The following is a 26,204-nucleotide window of genomic DNA, read 5'->3' on the forward strand; positions in this document are numbered from 1 at the left end:
GGGGGAGAGAACTCGTGTGTACACTTTAGTGCCTCAGCACAAGAAATACACAAAAAAGTGTTACTGGAGTATTTAACCTTTTGCATACTAAGGGTTATTGCATTTTATTTGCAGCGATAATAGTATAGGATTCCTTGTATCTTGTATTCCTTTTACTATAGCTTGTATCTGAAGTTAAAGTAATTTTTCTATTTCTTCACATGAAAAAAAAAGCTTCTGTTAAAAAATAAAGTTGGAATAATTTATTACAACTAAGGAATTGCTAATTATTAAAAATCATATCTAACTTATCTCTCTGGTTTGCATTGCTGTGCAGTTCACTATACAATCATTATTTATCAGACAGAACTGAGATGCCAATAGCAACAGAAGATTTTCTGCTGATTATGCATGGCTTCTTATCCAAAATATTGTCTAAAATTATATTATGAAGCAGAAGAAAGCTCTGGATCTGACTGCAGTAGATAAAAAAAATATGCATTTCATATGTTTGACTTATTAATCAGGGGAAGGTTCCCTTTCAAAGAGAGAGAGATGATATAAATATTTTAGCAGAATGCCAGAAGAACAAAGTCCTTTCTTAATGAATAGGTATTTCAGAACACAAGGGTACATATATGCAGATTTACATAAAGTGGGGAATTATGACTATGACTTAGAACAAGAACAGTCATATGAGTGGTAGACTTTTTTGAAGCCTTCCTTGTCAGCTTGCCCCCCGCCCTCTGGTAGTACCATTGATAAGGAAGAAGTGATTTTAAGTATAGCAATGAACTCTATTATTAATTACAATTTTTTGCAGATGATTTATTGAAGTCATATTACTTTTTTAAAGATCATTATATTCAGAGCCAAAATGATGAACCCCAAGTTATTTGCAACATATGAAAACAAAAGTAGTGCTAGTTTAACATATTCCATATAATGATACTTTAGTAAATTTAGTTTACATATACTTCTTAGAAAACTATTACGAACAACTCCTACAATTTGGGGAATAGGAATATTAATTGAAACTGACATCTAGCATCTCTTAAAGTAACAAACCAAAACAAGAACTCTCACACTCAAGTGAAAAAAACATTTTAAAAAGTTATTTCCCTTCTTTTACAAGATAAACTCAGTAATAAGATTAGAACAAAAAATGAGAATATTGAGTATGCTGCCTGCTGAACAGCTTTTAATTCTTTACATAAGCAACACGATGCAAACATTTGAAAAACTGCTTAATTTTAGGGAGAAAAACAGCAAGAGCAAAGGTTCCATGTAAAACTTGTCAGTGCAAAGTTTAGCAAAATGAGGACACCATGCAAGTTTATATAGAGTGAAGGATTCCACTAGCAGCATGGCAGATTGTAGAGGGGTTTAAACACTACCTCTGAAAGGAAGGGATTTTTATCCACTGCATTTGTCTAAATTTTTGCCAGTAAGGGAGGAAAAAAAAAAAAGTCTTTCCTCTTTGTATTCCATTCCTCCTAAGATATCCCTTTTCTGGCATTTTCAGTCTCTCTTTGTTCCAAAATTACTTCAAATGGGAGGCAAGAGTGCAAAGAAAGCCTGTTCAATTAGCACACTGAGCATGGTGCCATCTTTCCCCAAGCAGAGGCCTCCCCAAGCAGAAAGAGCCTCTTGCATTTCCAGCACGCACTCTCAGTTGGCTAAGTCATTTGTGAAGTGTTTGCCAGTCATCTCTACTAGATGATGTGAACAAATATTATAGCATTCTGAGGGAACATTTAATATGAATGGGGCAAAAGAATGCTCAGAACAATTTCCAGCACTTTTCTCATGAAAACATTTTATCTGTTTTCATTTGAAAACAGCAAGAAGTTCTTCCTCCAGAAAAATACTCCTGTTGCACGAATTTCATTAGCATAGCTAGGGAGCTCCAACTGGGTACCAAATGGCATGACTTACATTCCTGTATATATTTTCTGCCATATGTCAAGGAGTTGGCTGTATCTTGAAAATATTATTGTTCCAGCTGATTCAGCATAGTGAACAATCCACAGTCAAGCATTTCAAAATTCAAGGAGTAAGGATTTCCATGTCAGTTATTTTTATTTGTAAAGATAAAATCACTGGCTTATGAATGCATGAATCAACTGCAGTTCCCATGTGATTTCTTACTTACACCGGATAATAAGAATACGTCATATATTACAAAGAAATGCATACTAACTCCACAAACAATTTGGTTTTATTTGCAGACCTAAAAACTTTTGTAACTACTTTCCATACATCTAAGATCTACATTAATGTTGCTAAATATTTACATATATATATATAAAATGACAGGATTTATCTGTCTACAGCATACTGTGTGTAATATTCTCCCATGCTAAGAATATTTCCATAAGCTATAAAAACCTGAGATCTTTCTTTTTGTAGTTTGGAGAAAGTACAGAATTACTAAACATATTCTAAATATTTCTAAAACTGAGCAATGGCATGGAATGTAAAAAATATTTATAGACTGTCTACTATGTTTAGAATTTGGTAAGTTAACATGTTTAGTACTTTAGGCATGACAGCATTATAGGTGATATTTCTGAGAAAATAAAGATACAAAAGATGAATCATATGTCTCTACAAAATGGTATCACACTAAAAGTGAGATTTAAGAACAATCTAAAGAAGCAGCTTTGGGTTCAATATCTAACATTATCAGAAAAGTGAAAGTCCCATGAAGCATTGCTTTGTCACCATGGCAACCTCCCAAGGTAGAACAAAAGGGTTCATCTTTATGCAACAGTTTTATAAAATCTATCATCCTAAATGTGACAGCATGTACTATCTTTTGAGTCTGCTGTGACACCCCAATGCATAGGAGTTATTAAATATAACCAATGCCTCATTTATTACCAGTCAAAGAAGTTACCTTTTAAATGCAAATGTTTAAAATTAAAATGAAGGGTTTAATCAGTAAAGCTCTCCAACCTCAAATTACCAGAAGGAGAGTAACAATATCAGCTTTGCTGACATTGTGTTTTAAATGTACTTTAAAAATACTAATACTAAGATCTATGCTTATTTTTGACAACTATGACATGACCTTTAGAACTAAAACTAATAAAAGCAGCATGACCGTGGTCTTTTGAAATAAAACCTTATAATCTCAAAGCATAACAGCTATACTAATAAGTGACTACAAAGGAGATCATAGTGCAACCTAGAGAGTAGATCTTTAACAATTCTCAATACACCCTTTTTTACCACAAAAGTATAATTTCTTAAAATTAAAACATGCTTAAGAGCAAGGTTACCAGGCAAAACTACATCAAGTGCTTCAGGCTAATTCGATTCAAGTAAATTTCTACAGAATATCTAATTGTGAATGGCTCTGCTTATTGATCTCTTGTGTAGATCAACAACTTTTTCCCATTTCCCTCAACCACACCGGGAGAAGAGCAAATAAAAGAATTACAATAGATTTCCTGCACAGAGCCTGGTCTGTTTTTCTTTTTCCCCACGTCCTTTCTTATTTTGGAAAATCATACAAAACAAAGTCTACAAGGGAATCAAATAAACGTATGCAAACTGTAATAAATCATAAACTTTCCAATACTGTGTTGAGGTCTTATTTTTCCTAATGCTGCTTTTTTGTTTGTTTGCTTGCTTTTTTTTTTTCATCCAACTTGTATAACTCTAGAGAAAGATATTTAAATGACCTTTAGGATGTCAGAACAGGCACAATACTGTCTTAGTGAATGTAAAGAAAACCCGCAAGTAACATTTGTCACATGAAACTGCACCACAAAAAGAGTATTTTCTTTTTCTCCCATGTTAGGGTATAATCTTATTATTTCAGGCATGGACTCAGTAATAGAAATGAACATTCTGATGCAGCTTGGTTTCAAAGCTTGGTTTGTTGGTTAGCATGACTAACAGGCATGTCTCTTAAGCAAAAGTCTTCCTATTTCAGCAATACAATTTACACCCTTCACCTTTTCAAATAGACCTGAGTTTTTGGGAACAATTAGGCTAGGGAAGACATAGGTGTACTTTTAAGAGAAATACAGATAATAGTCTTAATAAGGACAGAAAGGAAAGCCAGGATTATCTGAGAAAACATCTTGTCTAAGCACTTTTTAAATTGAATTTTGAATTTTTGAAGTTACTTCATTAGGGAGGAAAAAAATAAAAGAAATACTATGTCATGTGTCACAAGCACTTTTTCAGCTTTGCTACACCCTTTCATAGGACTCTGATGACAGGAGAGGGACCATTGAGGCAGTTTAACCAGCTTTCTGGGACAGCCCAGCAGGAAAGAAAGCGTTGTATTGCATAAAGTTGGCAAATAGGCTCTCTGCACCACTTCACATTACACTGCTGCAGAGAAGGGCCTCCCTCAAGAAGCACTGTTTCCCATTAATCCCTTGATGTAGTAATAGGACATTTAAAGTTACATAATTTCTGTGAGGAAATTTCTGTGTATCTCTGAGTAGGTTCTAAATTCAATGGGTGCTGAATTAAATCCTAGCTCCTAGCAGAATTTATGGAACAGTGTAAGGTTTCATAAAATACACCTGCTGGCTCTTCTGCCCTTTTCTTGCCCTCCATTTGCTCCCATGAATATAGAGTATTGAAAATCTGCAACTAAGATCTCATTCTTCAAAGTGATTAAGAACAATAAAAAATCTTCAACACACTGCAGAGAATATTAAAAGTCTGTAAATGACATTTGCAGCCTTCCAGCCTTTCAAAGATAATACCTTAAAAGTGTTATTACTGCTGACCTCACATGCATAACTGCACTGCTACGATTTCATATTGAAGCAGCTGTAAACTGGTTAGCCGTGACCCATCCATGTCAGTGTTGGTGCTCCTATTCCAGAGCAAATCTAAACGGGAAGGATGTAAATGTCAAATATAGCAATATGGCTTTTTGTTCCAAGACATAATCCATATTTTTTTATTCTCATATCTTAATATTGAACTACTCAGACACCTACATCATATATGATTTCTTTCAAAAACCATATCTCTTTAAAAACAAGGATACAAGTTACTCAGATGAAGAATAATAGTTGAAGTTTTATATTTTACAGCAATCAAAACTGGAATAATGTTGAAAACCTGGCTTAGCACATCTATGCTTTTCCTTGCAGGATACAACAGAGCCATATTTGATTGACTACAACTTTTTTTTTCAGGAAGAGCATAATGAATAGCCAGAATCAAATGTCAACCGATTCTAAGCAATTTAATCTTAGCAACAACATATCCCCAGCTCTGAAAGCAATTTCATCTCAGTGCTGCTCATCTTAGAACTGTGTTTTAAATAATAAAGTATTGCATCTTCAGCTGAGTTTGAATTTGAATACAGTAATTAACATTAACTTAGTAACTTTGATTAAGAGATTATCTACAATACTTGCTGAACTTGATAATTCCAAATATCATCTGATTTATTCTCTACCATAAACTTGTGACCTGCTCTATTTTTGTGACTATGGGACTTTAGGCATGCTTTTGCAAATAAATTATTCAAAATACTGCCTCATCACATGGATGATAATACATCAATTTATTATAAACATTTTAAAACCCTACACTCTTCTAAATTCTCCCACAGCTTAGAGCATACTTTAATGACATCACCTGCCACAGGGCCAAAGTCTTAAGTCTTAGTGTCTTACACAAAAGCTCCAAGTTAAAAACACTCTTTCACCAGCCATTGACGATTTCAAGGCATAGATTGAGGGATCTACATTTTCATTTTTTAAAAGTGGAGAAGAAAGAATGCACTGTACACAGAACAGAAGGTTATGGCAAAGTAATACTGCAAGTAAAAAAAAAAAAAAAAAAGCAATATTATATCAATAGTAACATTAGCTATATTGATGGCTCTTTTCATCCCTGTAACTCTGAACACGAAACAAATTTCAACCATAACAGTCTGCCAACAATATCTGTGGCCTTGATGAAGGACAGTAGGTAGGGCTTTTTTTCCATTTTCCTATGAGCAATTCAATAAGAGCAGCACTGACAATTTAACACAAGCAAATTAGTAGCTGCCATGGTTCCATGGCAGAATACTGATGTTTATACAGTTATATACAATATCTTTACAATAAATAATACCACAGTCCTTCCCTGTCTCCTCCCTTACAAATTTAGAGCAATTAGTTGTTATTTCCAAGAGACAGACTATAAAAAATTCTAACTGTAAAGATATTGGGTTTCACATACCTGTGCCCCAGGAACAGCTCTGCCAAAACTTGAATTCAACACAGAGGTACCAACAGTGACCGTTAGTATCTTCTATTTAGGGTTAGGTTTAGGGGTTAGGGGTTAGAGTTAGAGGAATTCTGCTTATCAGAAAGGTGCCTTTTGAACTCGGTGGTCTGTCTTTGATAGCCTCTATCATCACAACATCACAACGGACTTACTGCCTAACAACTTTGTCTACACTTCAAGCCCTGCCTTCCTCATCTTAAACTCACCACTCTTAGCAACTGAAGAGACAGGCAATAGCTGCGGGAAAATTTGGCTCCATCTTAAATAAAGAACTTAATATAAAACCTGCCAAATTCCATTCTGCACCATGCTTGCAGGTTGAAATCCTGCTCAAGAAAGTGGGAATTTTTTTTTCCTGCAGTTGAAAACTAAGACTAGGACATAGGGCATCAGTTGTTTTTTTCCTTCACTCCAAAGAAAACACAGAATAGTAGAAATTTAACAGAAGATTCAAAAGAAATTAAACCATGAAACAACACTGCCTTTGTCATCTCTGATATATGAAAACCAGTGGAAAAATGTTCACTTATTGACCATTAGCACACAGATATATATGAGTATTCTTTCTTTAAGACAACAAAAAACAAATGATGAGATGAAGAGTTTGATAATAAGAGGTGCTATAGAAAATAGTAGGTATTAGCTGACATTTGATATTATCATCCATACGCAAACCCTCAACTGATCTGTAAGGCATTTTTCCCCAATCCAGCCTTCTATCACAGAATGGCTTGGCTTGGAAGGAAACTTAAAGATCATTTCGTTCCAACCCCCCTGCATGGGCAGGGCCACCTGCCACTAGATCAGGTTGCTCAAGGCCCCATCCAACCTGGCCTTGAAGACCTCCAGGGAGGGGGCATCCACAACCTCCCTGGGCAACCTGTTTCAGCACCTCACCACCCTTACAGGAAATATTTTTTTCCTAATGTCCAACCTGAATCTCCCCTCTCTAAGCTTCAAACCATTGCCCCTTGTCCTTTCACTACACACCCATGTGAAAAATCCTGCCCCAGCTTTCCTGTAGGCCCCCTTCAGATAGTGGAAAGTCAGTATAAGATTTCCCCAGAGCCTCCTCTTCTGTAGGCTGAACAAGCCCAACTTCTTCAGCCTATCTTCATAGGGGAGGTGCTCTGCCCTCTGATCATCTTTGTGGCTCTTCTCTGGACACGCTCGAGGAGTTCTATGTCCTTCTTATGTTGCGATCCAGAATTGGACAGAGTACTCCAGGTAGTGTCTCACCAGAGCAGAGTAGAGGGGGAGAATCATCTCTCTCGACCAGTTGGCTATGCTTTTTTTGATGCATCCCAGTATATAGTTGGCTTTCTTGGCTGCAAGTGCACACTGACAGCTCATGTTAAACTCCTGGTCCACCACTACCCCCAAGTCCTTTTCCTCTGGGCTATCCTCAATCCTTACTCCTTCCAACCTGTATTCTTGCATGGGATTGCCTCAGCCCAAGTGCAGAACCTTGTATTTGGCCTTGTTGAGCTTCATGCAGTTTGCACGAACCTACATCAGGAGCCTGTCAAGGTCCCCCTGGATGGCATCCCTTCCCTCCACTGTGTTGGCTTCACCACCCAGTTTGGTGTTGGGAAACTTGCTGAGGGTGCACTCAATGAAACTGTGCATGTCACCAACAAAGATGTTAAACAGCACTGGTCCAAGTATCAACCCTTGAGGAACACCACTTGTTACATGTCTCTATTTGGACACTGAGCCATTCTATACTAGTAAGTGCTTTTATAAGGCAATTATTAAGTCATTGCAAATTGGTCTGTAATTCTAGAAACTCAACTTTTTCTATTTGAAGAAGGCTAGATTTGCTAGCTAAAAAGAGAACCTCAGACTTTTCTCTGCAATACGATATGCCACACTAAATGCATTGCATAGCACCTCATTCAGCATACTTTAATTTTCACACTTTTATTGACTTTTATAATAGGAGGTGAGTCGTGAACTCCTGAGAACTGGAGGGAAGTAATCTTACACCCCCACATATTCTAAACGGATCAAAATCTTAAATCTTTTCTGGATGCATCTGTCAGTAGCAACAAAGGATTTGTGTATGTGAGATTATACTGTTCTTCTGGTGATTCTGCCACCTATGCTGGATCAACCTGTTGCATGGCAGCAACTCTGCTCTCTGTACTTAAGTAAGGCTCCATGCTACAGTTCAGTGCTATCCACAGCTTGGTGTCACCTATGACGTGAAGACTCCAGATATTGCTGTAATCTTCATCTGTTTAGGCCTTCTTTCCAGACTCTCAATAGGGAAGAAAATAGAAGTCAAAGGTCTAATAAAGACTGTCCAATATTTACCTACTAATCAAATGGTAATGTATCTCACATTTTAATGAGTTTCTAAAATCAGGTGAACAGTCTATAAATGTCATTAAAATTATAGCCACTTTTTTTAAGCTACTTTGAAATAAAATATTTTAACAGATTTTAATTTGAAGAGAACAAACAAAAGCTGGAAGTTGCCAAAACACACACAAGGCTATGACTATGCATGTGCCTTATTAATAAGCATTCTCATGTTCAATGCTGAAATTTAGACTTCTGAAAACTCACAATGTAGATTGTGAAAACCACAGTTTAGACCTCACAACATTTGCTCATCTGTTTTTTCCCATTCCAGGAGTTTCCAGTACTAAAACTCCCTCAGTTCCCAAAGGCACTTAATATTTTCCCACGCATTGTAGACCAATCCTAAACTAAACTCTGTGAATTCTGGTGGGCAGGATCCCTCTGCCACTTCAGTTTGTTTTCTGTTAATGTTGCATTCTTAGATCTCCTTTATAGAGATTGCCTTTACTACAAAAGGATAACTTTTCCTGTAAAATTAATGGTAAGAAAGACTGACTGCGTCTGGATGTATAATTCAGTTTGAAGAATCTGAAAATTGTTTCTGAAAATCACCCCTATCTGCCAAAAGGCTGACAAGCTATTTGCACAAAACTATAGAAAAAATTCTGGGAGATGTCAATAATGAACAGGATAAACGCTCTCTTGCTTGATAAGTAAAGGAAGTTTGCTGACAAATTCTAAACGCATTCAGCTTGCTGCATTGTGCTCTAGAGTAAATTTCTATAGATATTGCTCCAGATTTAATGCAAAAAGCAGTTCTGAAATAGTGCTACATCTGTTTCAGATTATTTGACATTTTAATGCAGGTAAGTAATGTTTTTGTGTCGGTAATGTATGTATGCTATTTCATCATAAAATTTTTAAACTTAAAAAATAGTAAGGGTGGTTGTTTTGTGGTTTTCTTTTTTCCACATTTAGATATAAAATAATCAACATATTCCTTTAGGGGGAATATAAAAGTTTGGGCTTTCTATTAAAAAATATTATTTTATTACATAACACATACTATACCTATTCCCTTCTCTTATTCATTCTATTTTCTGATACCATTATATTTGATATTAGATTTGAAGCATTTGTGCTTCAAAGTCTTTCAAGCTTATACTCATATGGTTTTGGAATAAGCAAAGCAGCTAGAAGAATCCAGATACTTACCACATGTAAGAGCTAGGTACCTTCATACTTTTAAAAAGCTACTCCTAAATGTTTATGTTTTGAAGAGTCAGAGATTATTTCAACTATTTATTTTATTTAAGGCTATGCTGCACAGAACCCTATGAAAAGTCTAGTGGAAACAAATCTGGGCAGAAGCTCTGTTTACAAGTCGGTGGTATAAAGGGATGAGGTAAAACTGGTTTAGACTGTTTCAGCTTGCTTATTTTAGATGCAAACATAGTAAAATATTTTTCCTTTCTTATGCTGCCTTATGCTTATTTCTTACTTCTTCTGTTACCACTATCAACTCTTGGCTTATGTGAGAGCATTCTACTTAGTTTTACCCATGGACCTGCTCTGGTTAGGCAAATATCACAGAGCTATGCTTAAGATCTAGAACCCTTAGGGTTTTGTCTTTATTAGCCTTCCTCTCTTGATACAGATGTACTTCACAACATTATTCTTCTCAGCTGGTCTGAAAACAAATATGCTAAAGAACACACAGCTCTGTTTAATTCACTGTATTACAAAAGGTTATTTGCTGATGTACATGTGATGATCAAATCAAGCCAACAGGATAAATATTTAATATTACTCTCAGAGCTATAAGTTAAAATACAGTAATAGTGGGAAGAGGATGGGTGAAGGTAACATTTTTCTCTCAAAAAATGTTGTAAAGAACTCAATATAGGCAATTTTGTTATCAAATCAATTATTAAAATTGAAGATAAGAAATTGTCACAGTTGAAATGTCTGACAAAAATACAGAATTGTTGAACTCTGCTCATACATCAAAAGTGACAGAAATGCATAAGCAGCATTCTTCTTTTTAAAGATTAAATGAGCTAGTTAGCTTGCATTTAGCATGTCTTCCAGCTCTCTCAGGCGGTTTTCTCTATGCTCTCAAGGCAACCAAGGACCTTGTGATGCCAAAGGACTGCCAGGTCTCGATTTTTGACTTTTAAATTGCAGTCAGCTCCTGCATTGATGGCTCATTCCACTTCCCATTCTTCTAAACTTCTCATTCCCTTCCTGATCCTCACAATATAAATAACAAAGTGGACAGCTGGTTGGTTTTATTAAAGTTTTGTCTGGGCCTGTTGAACAGTGGGTCCTAGGAAAAAATACTTTGCAGGAAATAGTGTTTCAAGTTTTTGGAGCAGTTATCTTACCTTTCCCCTAGCAGCTGGGAGATGTAGACAGTAGGAGACAAGAACAGAATAATAAAATCTTTTATGTCTCTATTTCTACAGCTCTTCAGAGCCTTCCTGGCTTCATTGAGACTTCACAGACACAGGTATTTTTCAAATCTGTCTAGAAACAGTTTTAAATGTCAGGCTACTGATGTTTGCCCATGTAGTTTTCCACTTAATGCCTTTGCTTTTCAGGGGAAAGTTTTGAACATTGTGTTCTCACTCCTTTCTGCCAAAAGTCACCATCCTCCCACACAACAAGCATCTCACAGGTGCTATAGGTATTTAATTAGCAAAGTACTTCACAAAAGAAGGATAGACTTTCACACTATCAGGAAAAATACTTCAGGAAATAGGAGGGACAAGAAGTTTTAGTAAAGTTCCAGTCAGCTTTACTCTCCCTTTTCATATTCTCTGAGGTTCCTACTTAGCAGAAGAAAAACCCTTCCTCTCAGTCCATATTCAGCCTACTGACTTGATCACAGGAAAACTGAACACTTTCAATGCACATTAATTAAGTGCACCTGTAATCCAATTAATGTTTTATCCGTTTCTACACAGGCAGCGGCCGAGTTTTCAGATCACAGTAACCCAGTTCATTACTCATTTTAGCTATAACCCTCTCCCCCCCAAAAAAAAACAACCCCAAAAACCAACAAAAAAAAAACCCAGCTGAAATACAACTTGTATACCTTCTGAAGAGAAATGAAATCTAGAACAAAATAATGCTAATTTAGGTAAGTGTGCACATTGAAACTTACCCAGCAACCATGTCCGAAGTTTTCTCATCTTCCTTTCTTGCTCTGTGTTACTACTGATAAATTTATCTTCCAAAATCATCCTGATTAGCACTACTGTCTGCTTGGTTTTATTCTTAGTGCCTACTTACAGACAAAAACGCTACAAATAGCTCAAGCATTGAACTAGAGGGGCTCTATGTAGTGTTCCTTAGAACAAATAGTTCTAGCTTTTGAATCAAAGATCTAGCAAGTCTGGACTGTTGGAAAGCTGTTTTTCCAGCATGAATAACATAACTGGACCTGTCAGCAGTGGTGACCAGACTTTGTTGATACCCAAACATTTGCTGAAACTGTCACTGCACTAAGGGCAAAATAGTAATTCCAAATCATACTTTAAGGTATAGAAAGAAAATAATCTAACTGCCAACTAGGTTTTCCTGTGTCTCTCAGCATGACAGATATATTGCAACCATGAATGTATCAGGGCTTAATCATTTCTCCTATTAAATGAAGACTTTTAGGAAATAAATGCAACATAAGGTAAAACAAATATAAAATATTGCAAATAAAAAGGAAAGCAGATTTTGTGGTTTTTTTCCATCCCACGTACTTATTTATGTGAAGGTGAGTATTATAATTCAATCTAAATTATACAAAATAATTTCATTATAACTGCTGAAGGGTTTGGGGTTTGTTGGTTTTTTTTCTGTCAATTAATTTATATCAGCCTTCAAAACATGATAGCATCATAGTAGTGACATTTCAATATGCTCTATTTGCAAGCACTTCTACAAAATTATCTAAAAAGATCATATGATGCCAGTTCTGAGGGATGACACTGAGCCCAAGCAGGAAGCTGTTCACAGGGCTGCTGAAGCCCCCTTACTGTACAGCAGCACAGGAGGAATTATGGGCATGTATTTGAAGACTGTTCCCCCATGCAGCACTGCTATAGTTTGAACACAGCCCAAAGATGTGGAAAAAGGGCATTCAGCTTTTCCTTATGTAAGCAGACTGAATGTCCAACTTCCCACTTCCCTACAGCTTTTCCTCACAGAGCAGGTGTGTAAGTTCCAGCTTCATTAAGGACACAGAGGTAGACTACAAAATGAGAATAGTTGTGGTGAAAGGTCTCCTGTTTACTACACACAGAGATGTTTCCATAATATATATTAAATAATAAGCACATACAACAACAACAATAATAATAATGTAGCAGAGACCTTCCCCATCCAAGTGCATATGCTATTGTAGTCTCCCCAGTGGCATTTATTCAGCTGTTTGCACATATATTTCACATTGTATTAATAAACAATCAAGCAATAACTGGATGTTAATAACCCAATGTCTGTTCATCTACAAGGTGCGAAACTGAACATCAGCAATGATGCATAGAAGATATACATCAACAACTGACTTCTCTCCTCTCTGATAGTCAACATGTATTATCAGGGAAAAGTTTGGAATTCTTTTAAACTAGAAATCCTCTAACTACATTGAATTAACTCCCCCAACCCCTCAATTTTTTTTCCTATATTCAAGGAGAAACTACAAACTCCCATTTGTCTTCTTCAATTTTAGCAAATCACAGGAACTTCCTGGCTACAGTAGAACTGCAGATTAAGGAAGTATTTGAAGTCTGCATGAATAAAGATAATTCTAATGCTGAATAATAAGTCCTTCACTTGAAGTAGCCTATGATTCCATCCTCTCCTTTTGTGTGAGCATATTGCAGCTAAAGAAGACTACTTATCTCACAGTGAATATATACTGAACGGTGAGGTTCAAAGAAAAACTAAATATTAGAACACAAGGTTCAGTCTTTAAATTAAAACTCTGGGTCTTAGAAGTCTGAATCCTTCTTCTACCTAATTCAAAGCACTCTTACAGGACTGCTTTAGCCTTTAGTTTATAAAATTTACCAGATTAGATAACAATTTCTGTTCCTCCTGTAATTTGTCAACTTAGTACAAGCGTTTTCCCCTGTAACAAAGTGCAAAACTAAACAGCACCAGTTTTGCTGCACAAATAATTCAGAAAAATGTTTTGCTCAAGTTTTTCTGGTATAGCTATCGCTGTATACCACAGGAACCTCATTTCCTACTGTGTAACTGGAAGACACCCATACCTTGTTGTAAATGTGTTACGTGTCTGTATAAAATAGAAATACTCAATGGCATAACATACCTGAAAATTAGATTGTTTAAGTGCAGTATGCAATTTAAAGTATTCAAGTAAATGATCACAGCAAAATGATGAACTTTGAGAAATACTGATCTCCTTTTGATTCACACCTCTATACATGATATACATTTTTTCATGAACATGTTTTAGTTTTCATGTTATATTCTGACTTAAGGGAATGCTTGGAATGGTTTTACCAGGTAGTCCATAGAGAGTATTAGGGCTTGCCTTGGTGTTAAAGGGTCTCCTGATACATTTCCATCTACACAAGAAATACAATAAAATTATGCCTAATAAAATAAAACTGAGGTGGCTGTTTTTATACTCTGACAATTTTCTTTCATGTTATCATAGTAATTTCTCTGTTATGTGTGATTCATAAGCTTCAAGGCCAGAGGGTTGTTTTTTATTATCTAGTCTTATTTCCTGCATAATACAAATTACAGGCTGCCAGCTAGTACATGAAAGACCTCCTCTTTAAGCAGTTTAACAGATAAGCACCTAGGAAATGTATTTTTAGACTTTCTGAAGCGTTCTCTTCTGACTTGGGTCTCAAGAGTATGTCAGCAAGGTAGAGAAGCATAGGCGCATTGTTGCCTCCCAAGGTAGGTAATTAGTATGACCTAGATACATGTACATTTCTGAGAGTTATATGTACTTATTAAAAGCTACGGGGCTGATAAATAGCTCTTATAGCTGTTCTGAAAAGGAAAATATTAATTACGTTTCTGTATTACTTTTATAACAGCTCAATAAACACAGACTTTCAAAATCCTGCTTCTTTAGCAAGTCACTCCATTTCAGGGACAATGCAAGGCATAACTCTCTCATCTGTTTTAGAGCAATGAATATAAAATACAAGTGTTTTCCTGGAAGAGAGAATAAATGACACATAATAGTGATTTACAGATACAGGCATGGCAGTAATTTTTATTACTGGACAAAACTTGAGATAGTGGCATTTCTGAGAGATAAACTCATGAAGTATGGCAGAACTGAAAGGTTTCAGGACATTTTTATTTGTCTGTGCCCATGAGCTGGATGCAGCTATGTGTATATATGGTAAACGTATATATGCTATTAAATTGTTGAAGAATTTGTCCTTTAGAATTGTGAATTACTTACTGTGTTTTACTCTATGTATTTAGTGCTTCTCAATAATTTCATAGGAATACAGGAACATATCCTCTTTTCAGAAGTCTAAACAACTCCCTCATTTGCTTTGAGGGGGTACATGGCATTAGACTAACAGTGGAACTCAGGTGGCTTTATGCTATGGTCATAATACAGATTTGCTACACATTAGCCTGTCTGTTTAATACAGGATATATGGATACATATTAACATTATTAACATTAACATTCTATACAGATAAATACCTTGCTTAAGAATCATATAAATTTACCAATGTGTAAGTTTAACTTTGTTGTTCCAGTCTTGCACTTTGATATTTTTATATTATTTCTTCTGAAGTCTAAATTACATTCCAAACTTTATAATACAGTTACAGTCCTGGACAGTATCCTGATTTGAGTAATTTATTGCAGAGGACTACAAGGCTGAAAAGTCTGCTAAGGACACACCAAAAAATCAGTTCATGACTGCCACAGACACAGCTGTATTTACTCGTATTTGAAGGTTCATACTGATGTAAACACCTTGAAGTATACCTGCAAAATTTATAGTTTGAACAAGTATTCAGATGAAATAAGAATACCAGTTCAGTATTGGTATCATAATGATCTGGGGGTGTTCAGGTATATTAAGATTTAATTAAAAGAGAATTTTTTAAACTCTCACATCATCTTTGTGATTATGTAAACATATACCAGTGTTACAGTTCAATATAATTACAACCAAATAACTCTTCTAAAATTGAAAACTATGTAACAACTAGTCAGTAGTTGCAGCTAATACAAATAATTTGAAATATCCATATAAATTACACATCCATTCATAGTGAAAACAGCATTGTCAAAACAGCATTTGGCTCCAAAACTACTTTATGCTTTGTTTTGCACAGGTTCAATAGTAAAATTACAATGCTAAGTATCTCATGTGCATGCACACATAGTTTTCATAGGTGATTTGCCTGAAACTGAGCTTGGTGATTTTTTTTTAAGATTTCTTATGGACATGTGGAAATACTAAATGCAGTACCTTGTAAGACAGAGACATTAACTGAGAAAATCAAAGGAGCTGCTCTTATTATCAGCAAAATGTCTGCAATGCCCTTTTTCTGAGATGGAAAGTACTTATCTGGCACCTTTTTGATATAACCCAACTTCATCTTAATAAAGGCATTCAGGTTCATTGAAGAGGGAAATCAGGTAAATTATTTCTCTCCCTAGAGAGAAAGGTTACTGCTGGGTGGGAATGGGGTCTAATAATTACCAAGGTAGCTGGCATCAGGAATCAATCTCTTGGAGTTTTCAGTTATGCTTCTTCAGAAGCTGAATATTAATGGTCACAGGAAGATACTTAGCTTCCTTTCCTTTGGGTGGATACTCCTTCTAAAAAAGGGATAGCAATGGCTCATGATATGAAATGCAGGACAGACTTATTAACTAGTTAACTCCAGTGAAAAATTAACAGACTTAAACTCTCTTACTGCTGAATTTTGCTTTCCAGGTAGATTTCTCTCTGTCTGAAGAATATGCAAAGGCATAGCTGCTTTTTTTTTTCTCCCATTGCCAGTATAAAGAGACTACTCGTAAATGTTCTGAAGCCAGCACTGCCAGGTGTAGCCTAGCAATTTCTCTGGTAGTCTCTTGTTATCCAAAGTTGAAAACTTGCTGATGGCACCAAGATGAGTGGAGAGGTTGACACTCCAGAAGGGAGACCCACCCTCCAGGATAACCTTCCAGTACTTAAAGGGTGGCTACCAAGAAGATGGAGACTCCCTTTTTAGAAGGAGTCACAAAGAAAAGAGAAGGTGTAATGGGCACAAGTTGCTCCTGGGGAGATTCCAATTGGAAAACAGAGGTAAAGTTTTCACTGTGAGGACAGTCCAACATTGGAATAGTCTCCCAAGGGAAGTGGTAGATTCCCCCACATTGGATAGTTTGAAGTCTCAGTTTGACAGGGTGCTGAGCCATCTCATATCAACTATAGTAGTACCTGGAAAGGTTGGACCAGATGATCCTTGAGATCCCTTCCAACCTGGCATTCTATGATTCTATGATTCTTACTGAGGGTGCACTCAACCCCCTCATCTAGATAATTAGTGTTGAACAAGACTGGCCCCAAAACTGAGCCCTGAGGGACACCACTGGTGACCGGCACCGGCTAGATTTGATCCCATTTATCACAACTCTCTAGGCATGGCCATCCAGCTAGTTTTTTACCTGGTGAAGAGTGCACTTGTCTATACCATGATTTACCAGCTTTTCCAGGAGAATGCTGTGGGAGACAGTGTCAAAGACCGTACCAAAGTCCAGGCAGATAATTTCCACAGCCTCCCCTTATCCAATAGGCAGGTCACATGGTCACTGAAAAAGATCAGGTTGGTCAAGCAAGACCTCTTTTTCATAAATTCTTTCTGACTGGCCCTGATCCCCTAGCTGCCTTGCACTTGCCATGGGAGCTCACTCAAGATGAGCCTCTCCATGATCTTTCCCAGTACTGAGGTCAGGCTGAAAGGCCTGTAGTTCCCCGGATCCTCCTTCCAGCCCCTCTTGTAGATGGGCATCACATTAGCCAGCCTCCAGTCATATGGGAGATCCCCTGTTGACCAGGATTGTTGATAAATGGAGAGGCTTAGCAAGCTCCCCCATCAGCTCCCTCAGTACTCTTGGGTGGATCCCATCAGGCCTCATAGACTTGCACGTTTACGTGCAGAAGCAGATCATTAACTACTTCCTTCTGGATTATGGGGGGTTTGTTCTGCTCTCCATCCTTATCTTCCAGCTCAGGAGACTGAACACCCTGAGGGTAACTGGTCTGACTATTAAAGACAGAGGCAAAGAAGGCAATATGGAGATTCTCCCTGGGTTTTTTTTTATTGTTGATGTATGTATTAATTTTTTTTTTTTATTGTCCCATATGTCAGTGGCCAAGTTGAGCTGCAGCTGGGCTTTTGCCTTCCTAATTTTCTCTCTGTATGACCTAATGAGATCTCTGTGCTCCTCTTGAGTTGCCTGTCCCTTCTTCCAAAGGTGGTAAACCCTTCTTTTTTTCCTAAATCCTGTCAAAAACTCCCTGTTCAACCAGGCTAGCTGTCTTCCCTGCCCTTTATACTTGTGACACATGGGGACAGCCTGCTCTTGGGCCTTTAAGATTTCCTCCTTGAAGAGCGTCCAGCTTTCTTGGACCCCTTTGCCCTTCAGGACTGTCTTTCAAGGGACTCTCTCAACCCATGTCCTGAACAGGCCACAGGCTGCCCTCTGGAAGTCCAAGATGGAGGTTTTGCCAACCCCCCTCCTTACATCACTAAAAACTGAAAACTTAATAATTTTGTGATTGCTAAGACCAAGATGGCCTCCAACCACCACATCTCCCACTAGTCCTTCTCTGTTTGTGAACAGGAGGTCCACTGAGGCACCTCCCCTGGTAGGCTCACTTACCAGTTGTGTCAGGAAGCTATCTTCCACACACTTGAGGAACCTCCTTGCCTGCCTGATCTCTGCTGTGTTATATTTCCAGCAGACGTCTGTTAGGTTGAAGTCCCCCACCAGAACAAGGGTTCGCAATTGCGAGACTTCAGCCAGCTGCTCGTAGAATGCTTCATCTGAATTAATCCAGTAAACAGATTCAATCGCTTTCCTTTCCTCCCAAGACTGGAAAAAAGATATGTGGACAACAGAACAGTGAAGGTGAAATTTCATAGCAAAGTCCATGGTGCCTACTCAGTTCCAATGAAAGTTTTATACTTTGTGCTCCTAAATTTCCCAGTTCATTGCAGTTTCACTGTTCTACTGATACTTAATTGCTCTGGGTGGTCCCTGAAGTGAAGATAGAAACCTACCTTTAAGCAATTAAGAATGACAGGGTTATAGAAAGCTTTGAGTATCAGGAAAGAGACATATTACTAGTGTCAGTTTAATTAAAATATTTTACAGGAGACTGGATATTTCAAGCTTTTGTTGTTTCTAAGTAGCTTGGCATATTATTACAGCTATGGAAAATTACTGCAGAGTTAAAAAGTAGGTTAAAATTCTGTACACAGCATTCTTACTTCTAGAAGAAAAATCAGTTATGATCAGACTATTTAAATAACTTCTTCAGTTCTTTTGTAGGGAGTTATTCTTGTTAGAAAAATGTTGTTATGATGCGCATTGTTTTAGTTCACATTTTCAGTTATATCAGTACAATTCTATGGTAGTTTTCTTACAAGTTCTTTGCTTTCATTATATTTAGTTTTTTGGAAACTGTGATAAAGTTTAGTCCAGAATTTAGGAAGCTTGCATCTAGACAAATGTTAGAGATTATTGAAAATGCTCCTCCTTAAGGTGATTCCTTTCCACTTAACTGGTGAAACTCCACTGAGCATGATTCTGCTTAGATAAATGTTAAAGTCAGTTGAGATTTCTGCTATAAGTGAGATGTAGAATAACCTCCAATTACTTCTGGTTTTCACTGAAATAATAGAAATTAAGAGTCCGTTGGGCTGATTTGTTGAGCTGCTCGTGGTAGATTTCAAGGACTGAATTTTATCCTAGGAAAATCTTAGCTGTAGTGGAGCCTTAGAGTGAAGCTGCCATCCTTAGTGTTGCTCTAACAATGTATTTGACTCACTAACATCATCAGGTATTAAATGAACGTGTAAAGGAAAAAGTTCCAGGATATCCTACAGGATATCCTAGGAATACACCTCTCTGAAATATCTGTTTCATTGGAAATGCCTATCAAATTTGTATGAAACTCTCATGGAATTTCATTGTGCAAAAATATACAGATTGATGCAGCTTTTATTTGTTATTTGCTGTGTATAGTTATATATACATAAAAATAAATGTTTGGTTTAAGGAAGAAATGCCTACGTTCTCCATTTCTTCATTGCTTACCTGCTCAAAACTTCTTTTTTTACCTCTTCAGAGTGACAGCATTACTGTTTCTCATTCTCAATAAATCCCCACGTACTTTTTGGCCTGAAATACATATCCTCTTCCAGACCTCTGGAATTATGCTGAAAGGCTCTCTGTCAGGACACCCATGTTCTGGAGAAATCTATGCTCAGAACTGGAGCCTAGTGTCAAGGAAGCCAAAAGCTTAAATATGTACTATCTTATGCTACAATGCTTTCTGGACACAGCAGAAATCTGCACTTTTGGAAATAAAACATTTTTTTTAAACATAAAATCCCTCGTACTTCCACATTTAATCCACAGGAGACCTATGACATATATACATGTGTATATATGACACATGATAATTTAAAGTGTCATCAGAATGATTCAGAATATGGTGTTTTATTTTGGTGGTAAAATGGTGCTAGAACTCATGGCATGGATTGGTCATTATCACATGGAAAAATCTACATCAGAAAAATAACATCTTTCAAATAAAAGTGTCCCCCTGTCTTCATATAGTTTCCTTGATTTTTACAGCAGGTTCTTACAATTTCTTTTCATACTGCTGATCAGCAATCTCAAGTATAATTTTGGGCATATATATCTCAAGACAGAATTTGTATTTCTGGTCCTTGTGCTGACGGATCTCTTCTGAGCCATGTACTTCAGACAGAAAACTTCTTCAACAGTCATGTTCTGCTGCATTTTTCTTCCCAAGGAACTTTAATTGTTCACATTTCAACATAAAGATGAATCTGCAGCTCCAAATTCCATATTCTAGGCTTGCTAGGTATCACCCACTGAAGTGCAATAAATTATTTATTTCAATGCACCACAACTCTTAAATACAGAAAGATACCACTCTTCGTTTGGATTAAAACATTTAATGTATAGTTAATTATTATATTGAGTGAAAAAGTTAGCAGATTAACCACAAAATTTAAGATAGTATAAATAATTATTGGAAAATAAATGTGTTGGCATAGTTGCATGGGTTACACACAATAACTTAATTGCAATCTTTTTGGTGAACATCAGTCACTATTTAACTATCTTTATGATTGTCTTCAGAAAAAAAAAAGTTACTGTAGAACAGATATGATGTGTCGTTACTGCTCTTTGGAGCATATTCAAGAACTTTGTATTTGAAATTCCTTAATTTCCTTAAGAAGGTAATTCTCATGAAAAAACAAATTTTATAGAGAATTTCTTGTGCTGATCGTTTTGTAAATTATACAAGGCTGTCAGAGTGTTTTGGCTTTGTTAAATGGAGGATAATTTTTTTTAAATTACTGATTCTTCTTTTTTCTATCAGTAGAAGCAACTATGAAATTGAGTAGGGAAACATGGTTTATACATTCTTCTGCTGTGAAGTCACTCAGAAATAATTTCAGTTACCCAAGCTTGGCAACCTCATTCTTTGTTAAACTCCTAAATTAAATCAGTTCAATTCTAGCAGTAAATCTTTCAAATAAGCTCATATCACATATAACTATATGAACAAGTACAGCGAGTAAAAAAACCCCTCCGTCCATACTCTGTGCTTGCCAGGCAAAAGCCAGCTGCAGTTGAGAAGGCATATAACATGTCAACAGGGAGCTTAGCAAAAAATGATAAGCTGTGCTACAGCTCAGTGCTGTACAAAAGTATTTACATGGCTGCAGGACTACTGGTGGCTCAGGCCAAGGAAGCCTGGAGGATGCATGGCTTTCAGACCCACTTTGAAGCAGCACACAAAAGAAGCACATATGGATACACTTTTCAACAAACCTGGGAGCATCACAGAGTAGAGAGAGGCCAAAAGTATTTCAGTTCTTTGAAAACAGAGCAAAATTGAAAGTCCTCACAGTAAGATGAACTTATGGTTGCATTGAGATTAAAGACTGAATTCCATATAGTTTGATGTTGGGGATGTTCCTGGCGCAAGGTGGGATTTGTGTTGCATGACACAAACACTGCATAATTACTTAGTTATACCATTTTAATGCTCATGATTGTTTAAAGATTTATTTAAATTACCTTTCTTTTTAAATGTCTTATTTTTCCAGTTGTCAAATTAATTGTGTGATTGATAAGTGAAAAAAACCTGCTTTTACAGATAGCCAGTACAAACATTGTCCTCTTTTGGCAAGGAGGTTCACACATACACAAACTGACATTCTGGAGTCTTTCTTCAGCATTTATACACGCTATACCAAATACCACCACACCAAAGGCCTGTAACCTAATATAATAATTTGCAGTTGTAATATCTATCTTTTCGTAGAAACACTTAGCTTGTTGAGTTAGATATGATTTAATAGTTTGTTATGGACCTGAGTTACTCAAATATTATTTGAAGCTGCACATAATCTTTAAAGTAATTGAGTAGGAGTATGAACATGGTGTTTAGTTATAGAATGAGTAATATATATAGTCAAAAGTAGATTGTTTATGTACAAATAAAATATAGGTAACAATATGTATAGGCTTAAGAGAACTGCAATATAAAGAGGAAGTAATAAATGTCACTTTATGTTATAGTAACTGAATTATAAATTCCTTTCATTGCTCATTAAAAAAAAAATGAAAAGGACAAGAGGAATTTCTTTGAAGAAAATAGAGACAGAGTGTCTTACATTAGTTGCCATGTAATCTTAGTTGTATTACTATTAATCACAAAATAATTCTGAATGGGAAATCAGGAAAGTGCTAACTTTTGACAAGATACGGTCCCTAGGTGGAAATGGGAGCTTTATTAGACCATCTATAATAGCTGGGAGAAAGCAGAAAAAAATTATTTGGATATAAACTTGTTTTTGGGCACAAACTTGTTTTGGGCTAACATATCCTTTTTCTAAACCTGTTTTGAGCAGGGGACTACAAGGTTTGCTTCAAATTCAAACACGTGCTCTGAGTAATATACTCCAGTGGTCTAATAACAGCTTGAACTCCATTTACAAACCTTACCTTGCCAACACATTTACACCATCACAGATGTGACCACTCTAGTGCTAAAATTGTAAACAGGTAAGTGATTTCTGAGGGGAAAAAAAAGGGAATCCCTATCAGAAAACAAACGAATGCCAGAGCAAATAAAAGCTTGTGGCTCTTCCTAGAATTAGGTTTAGCCTCTACAAGGAGTAATGGATCAGGAAACTAGTTTTGTATTTCTAAATTTATGAAATTTCTGAATTTGTATTTCTAAATTTATGAAACAGAATTCTAAATAGGCTCTCAGCTTGATGTTATATCCTTCTTTATGTCAGCTCATTTTGTACATTGCTAAAATTTTATGAGTTTGAGTACTGACAGATGACATATTCTGAGCTTTGTTTCTGCCTTTCTCTAAGGGATAGTGACAGCTTTGTTAATATTGATAATAACAACTTTTTTTTGAGAAATACTCTAGAGTATCCCAATGTATATTTACAAATAAATGACAAATAGCAGGTACATCTATTGAGATTGGACTGGAATTTGTACTGCTTGCCCACTTGGAAAGGCCGCCTCACCCCTCCTTCCTCTGTCAACACTAGGTCCCAGCCCTGTCAACATCCTGTCCTAATTCTGAAGGTACACTGTTGATTTTTTTCCAGCATCTCAAATAATATATAAACAATTAAAGAAGATGGTGATACTTCAGCCATTTATACTCTTCAGGGTATGTTGCCTAGTGAAGCTTCTCAAATAACTCAAAAATTTTGCAATCTCTTTTGTTACTGATCTTAATTACATCTCAAGGAACTGAACTTGTAACAAGAGTTTGAAAAAGGTGCAAACTAATGCAATGCTGAGATCTTCTTTTTTCCATTCATTCCTTTCCATCACCCTCCCCTACTTTGCTATAGTGTCATGTATTATGAATGTGTGTTTTCACAACTCTTTCAAGGTCCCATGTTTCAATAGCCAATGTTACTGTTGTTTCAAGATAGTTGATAAAACAAGTCCATTTTTCCCCGGTTGAGGATATCATTCAATAAGAAGCATAGTGGTTATCAAAACTTATTACTAAGTATTCCCATAAAAACTGGATAAATCTAATAAAAACTAAAATGTGAAAGGAAAAGAATAGTCAAATGATTAGATGGCTGGTGACTGGTGTTTAAAATATGTCACATGACACATCAATAAAAATTACATGTAGCTAAGATATCCTAGGTAATTTTTTGCTGAATATAATTGCTAAACCTTCTAAAAAAAAGTATCAATGTCTAACTATGGCACAATAGTGGCAAGCTTTTTGCTTTGTTAACATCTGCTTTCCAGATCAGTTACTAATCATAATATATACACACAATATTTATGTTTTCATCCTTTTATACCAAAAAACCTTCAGTGCTGTACATACCAGATAATGTATTCTGTGCATAGAATAATCCAGAAAAATAATTCCTTAATATTCATTAAAAATATCTATACTGTCAATGTTCAGTTACTACCAAATGTCATTTTAAGGGAACTCCACCCAAGACATTTATGGTTAAGGAATATGACAGAAATAATAAATAAGGAAGTAATACATAAAAGGTACCGTTAAGAAAAACACAAGGATCAGCTATCCTACACACACAAAAAATCTATATAGCAAAGAAATCAGCAGACTGTTTTTCATTCTACTTGCTTAGAACTTCTCATAGCAAGAAGATGTACAGCTGCAGAACCTCAAATAGTGTTCCACCTATAACCAGGTACACAGTCTCTCCTGAGCATCTGGTATAAAGAGGGATGAGACGCTACTAGTTCATAATTACCATCTTCACATCCCATGAACTTTCTAGGATGGGAAATACTAAATCAACCAAGACACCAAGGAACCTGGAATATTGTTTCTAATTTAACTAGTTAGCAAAGTACAACCATGCAGATTGGATTTCTGATTTATACCAAGAGTAGGCACACTCTTGACAAATGCTTCAGATTAACAGAACTGTATTATTAATCATATATAACACACACAGATTTAATTGCTTTTAATGACCAACTTCTTATCATACAACCATAATTATGTGGCTATCATGGTTTAGGCCCAGCTGGAAACTAAACACCAAGTGTCTGCTTGCTCACTCCTCCCCACCCCATGAGACAGGGTGGAGAAAATATAATGAAAAGCTTGGGGGGAGACAAGGACAGGGTGGGATCACTCACCAATTATGGCCACAGGGGAAAGAGACTCTACTTTGGGAAAAAAAGCTGAAGAGGGACAGCCTGCAGTCTCAACACAGGGAATCTCTGCTCCAGCACCTCCTCCCCTCCTTCTCCACTGACCTTGTTGTCTGCATAGGTGTTCGTCTCACACCCTACTCCTGTCTCCACTGCAGGTCCCACAGCAGGCTTTTTTTTCCCCCTTCTTAAATATGTTATCACAGAGGTGCTACCACCACCACTGATTGACTCAGCCTTGGCCAGCGATGGGCTTCTTTTGGAGCTGGGGAAGCTTCTCCCAGCTTCTCTTAGAAGCCACCCCAGTAGCCCTTCCCCTGCTACCAATGCTCCACCACACAGATCCAACACAGTGATGTCTGTGAACAATTATCCCCATAGTGAAACCTGGTGCTTATTTACATAGGTAAAGTCTTAACCCTACTGCATGTGTTCCCTCCAGAAGAAAGAAAGTAAATGTGCCTGGTATTCATTACATAAAGAAACAAAAGAGTAAAAAATTCTGAAATAAACCACACACCTCTCTTTGGCTTTGATTCTTCCTTGTTCCTTTGTCCAGTTCTTGTCTCAGATATAATCAAAGTGATTAATATACAAGGAAAATCTCAGAGCAAATGTCATCAGCTGATACCAGAGACTTACTGAAACAGGGGTTATTCAGATGTAGAACTTACATCAAGATGTGGACTGGCCCTAGATAGATTATCTTCAGAGAATCTCTGTTGAACAACACAGAGCTTTTTTCTGCGCCTAGTAGTATAGACTACAATTCTTTGAGAACATAAAAATGCATTACCTCAAAATGTGGCTTGTTACTTCATCCTGAACACTTTCTACAACTGTAGCCTCCTTTATCACTGCTAAAGCTTTACATCTCTCTCAAAACCAGGAGACAAACTTTAAAAAAAGTCTGCCTGTACTTTAAGATAATTCTCCTTACCTTTTTCTCCATTAAATATTTACTTTTAAAAATATACCTACCTCATATTACCAATGCAAAAAGATTTACATTTATTTCTATTACTTATACATACATTAAAGTATACTGATGGCATTAAAAATAAAGAAAATCATGTAATACCTTTACTTTTACCTATGGATTTGGTGAAATGGTTCCATGAAGAAAGCATTTCCAGACAAAAGGAGAATAAAGAAGAGGAGAGAAA

General features: G+C 36.5%; 1 protein-coding gene across 31 annotated transcripts in view; it reads right to left on the minus strand.

Moving 5' to 3' along the window:
• NRXN1 (neurexin 1) overlaps positions 1 to 26,204 on the minus strand; it is a 759,121-nt gene that overhangs the window by 644,733 nt on the left and 88,184 nt on the right. For 20 of the 31 annotated variants that reach the window (XM_051616125.1, XM_051616124.1, XM_051616108.1 and 17 more), the window contains one exon: positions 26,120 to 26,131. The exons of the other annotated variants lie outside the window; for them this stretch is intronic. In XM_051616125.1, the coding sequence (XP_051472085.1) occupies positions 26,120 to 26,131 (12 nt within the window). The remainder of the gene's footprint in view (positions 1 to 26,119; positions 26,132 to 26,204) is intronic. 31 annotated transcript variants of the gene reach the window in all.

The sequence above is a fragment of the Apus apus genome, chromosome 3 (genome assembly GCF_020740795.1).
Source record: "Apus apus isolate bApuApu2 chromosome 3, bApuApu2.pri.cur, whole genome shotgun sequence".
NCBI lineage: Eukaryota > Metazoa > Chordata > Aves > Apodiformes > Apodidae > Apus > Apus apus.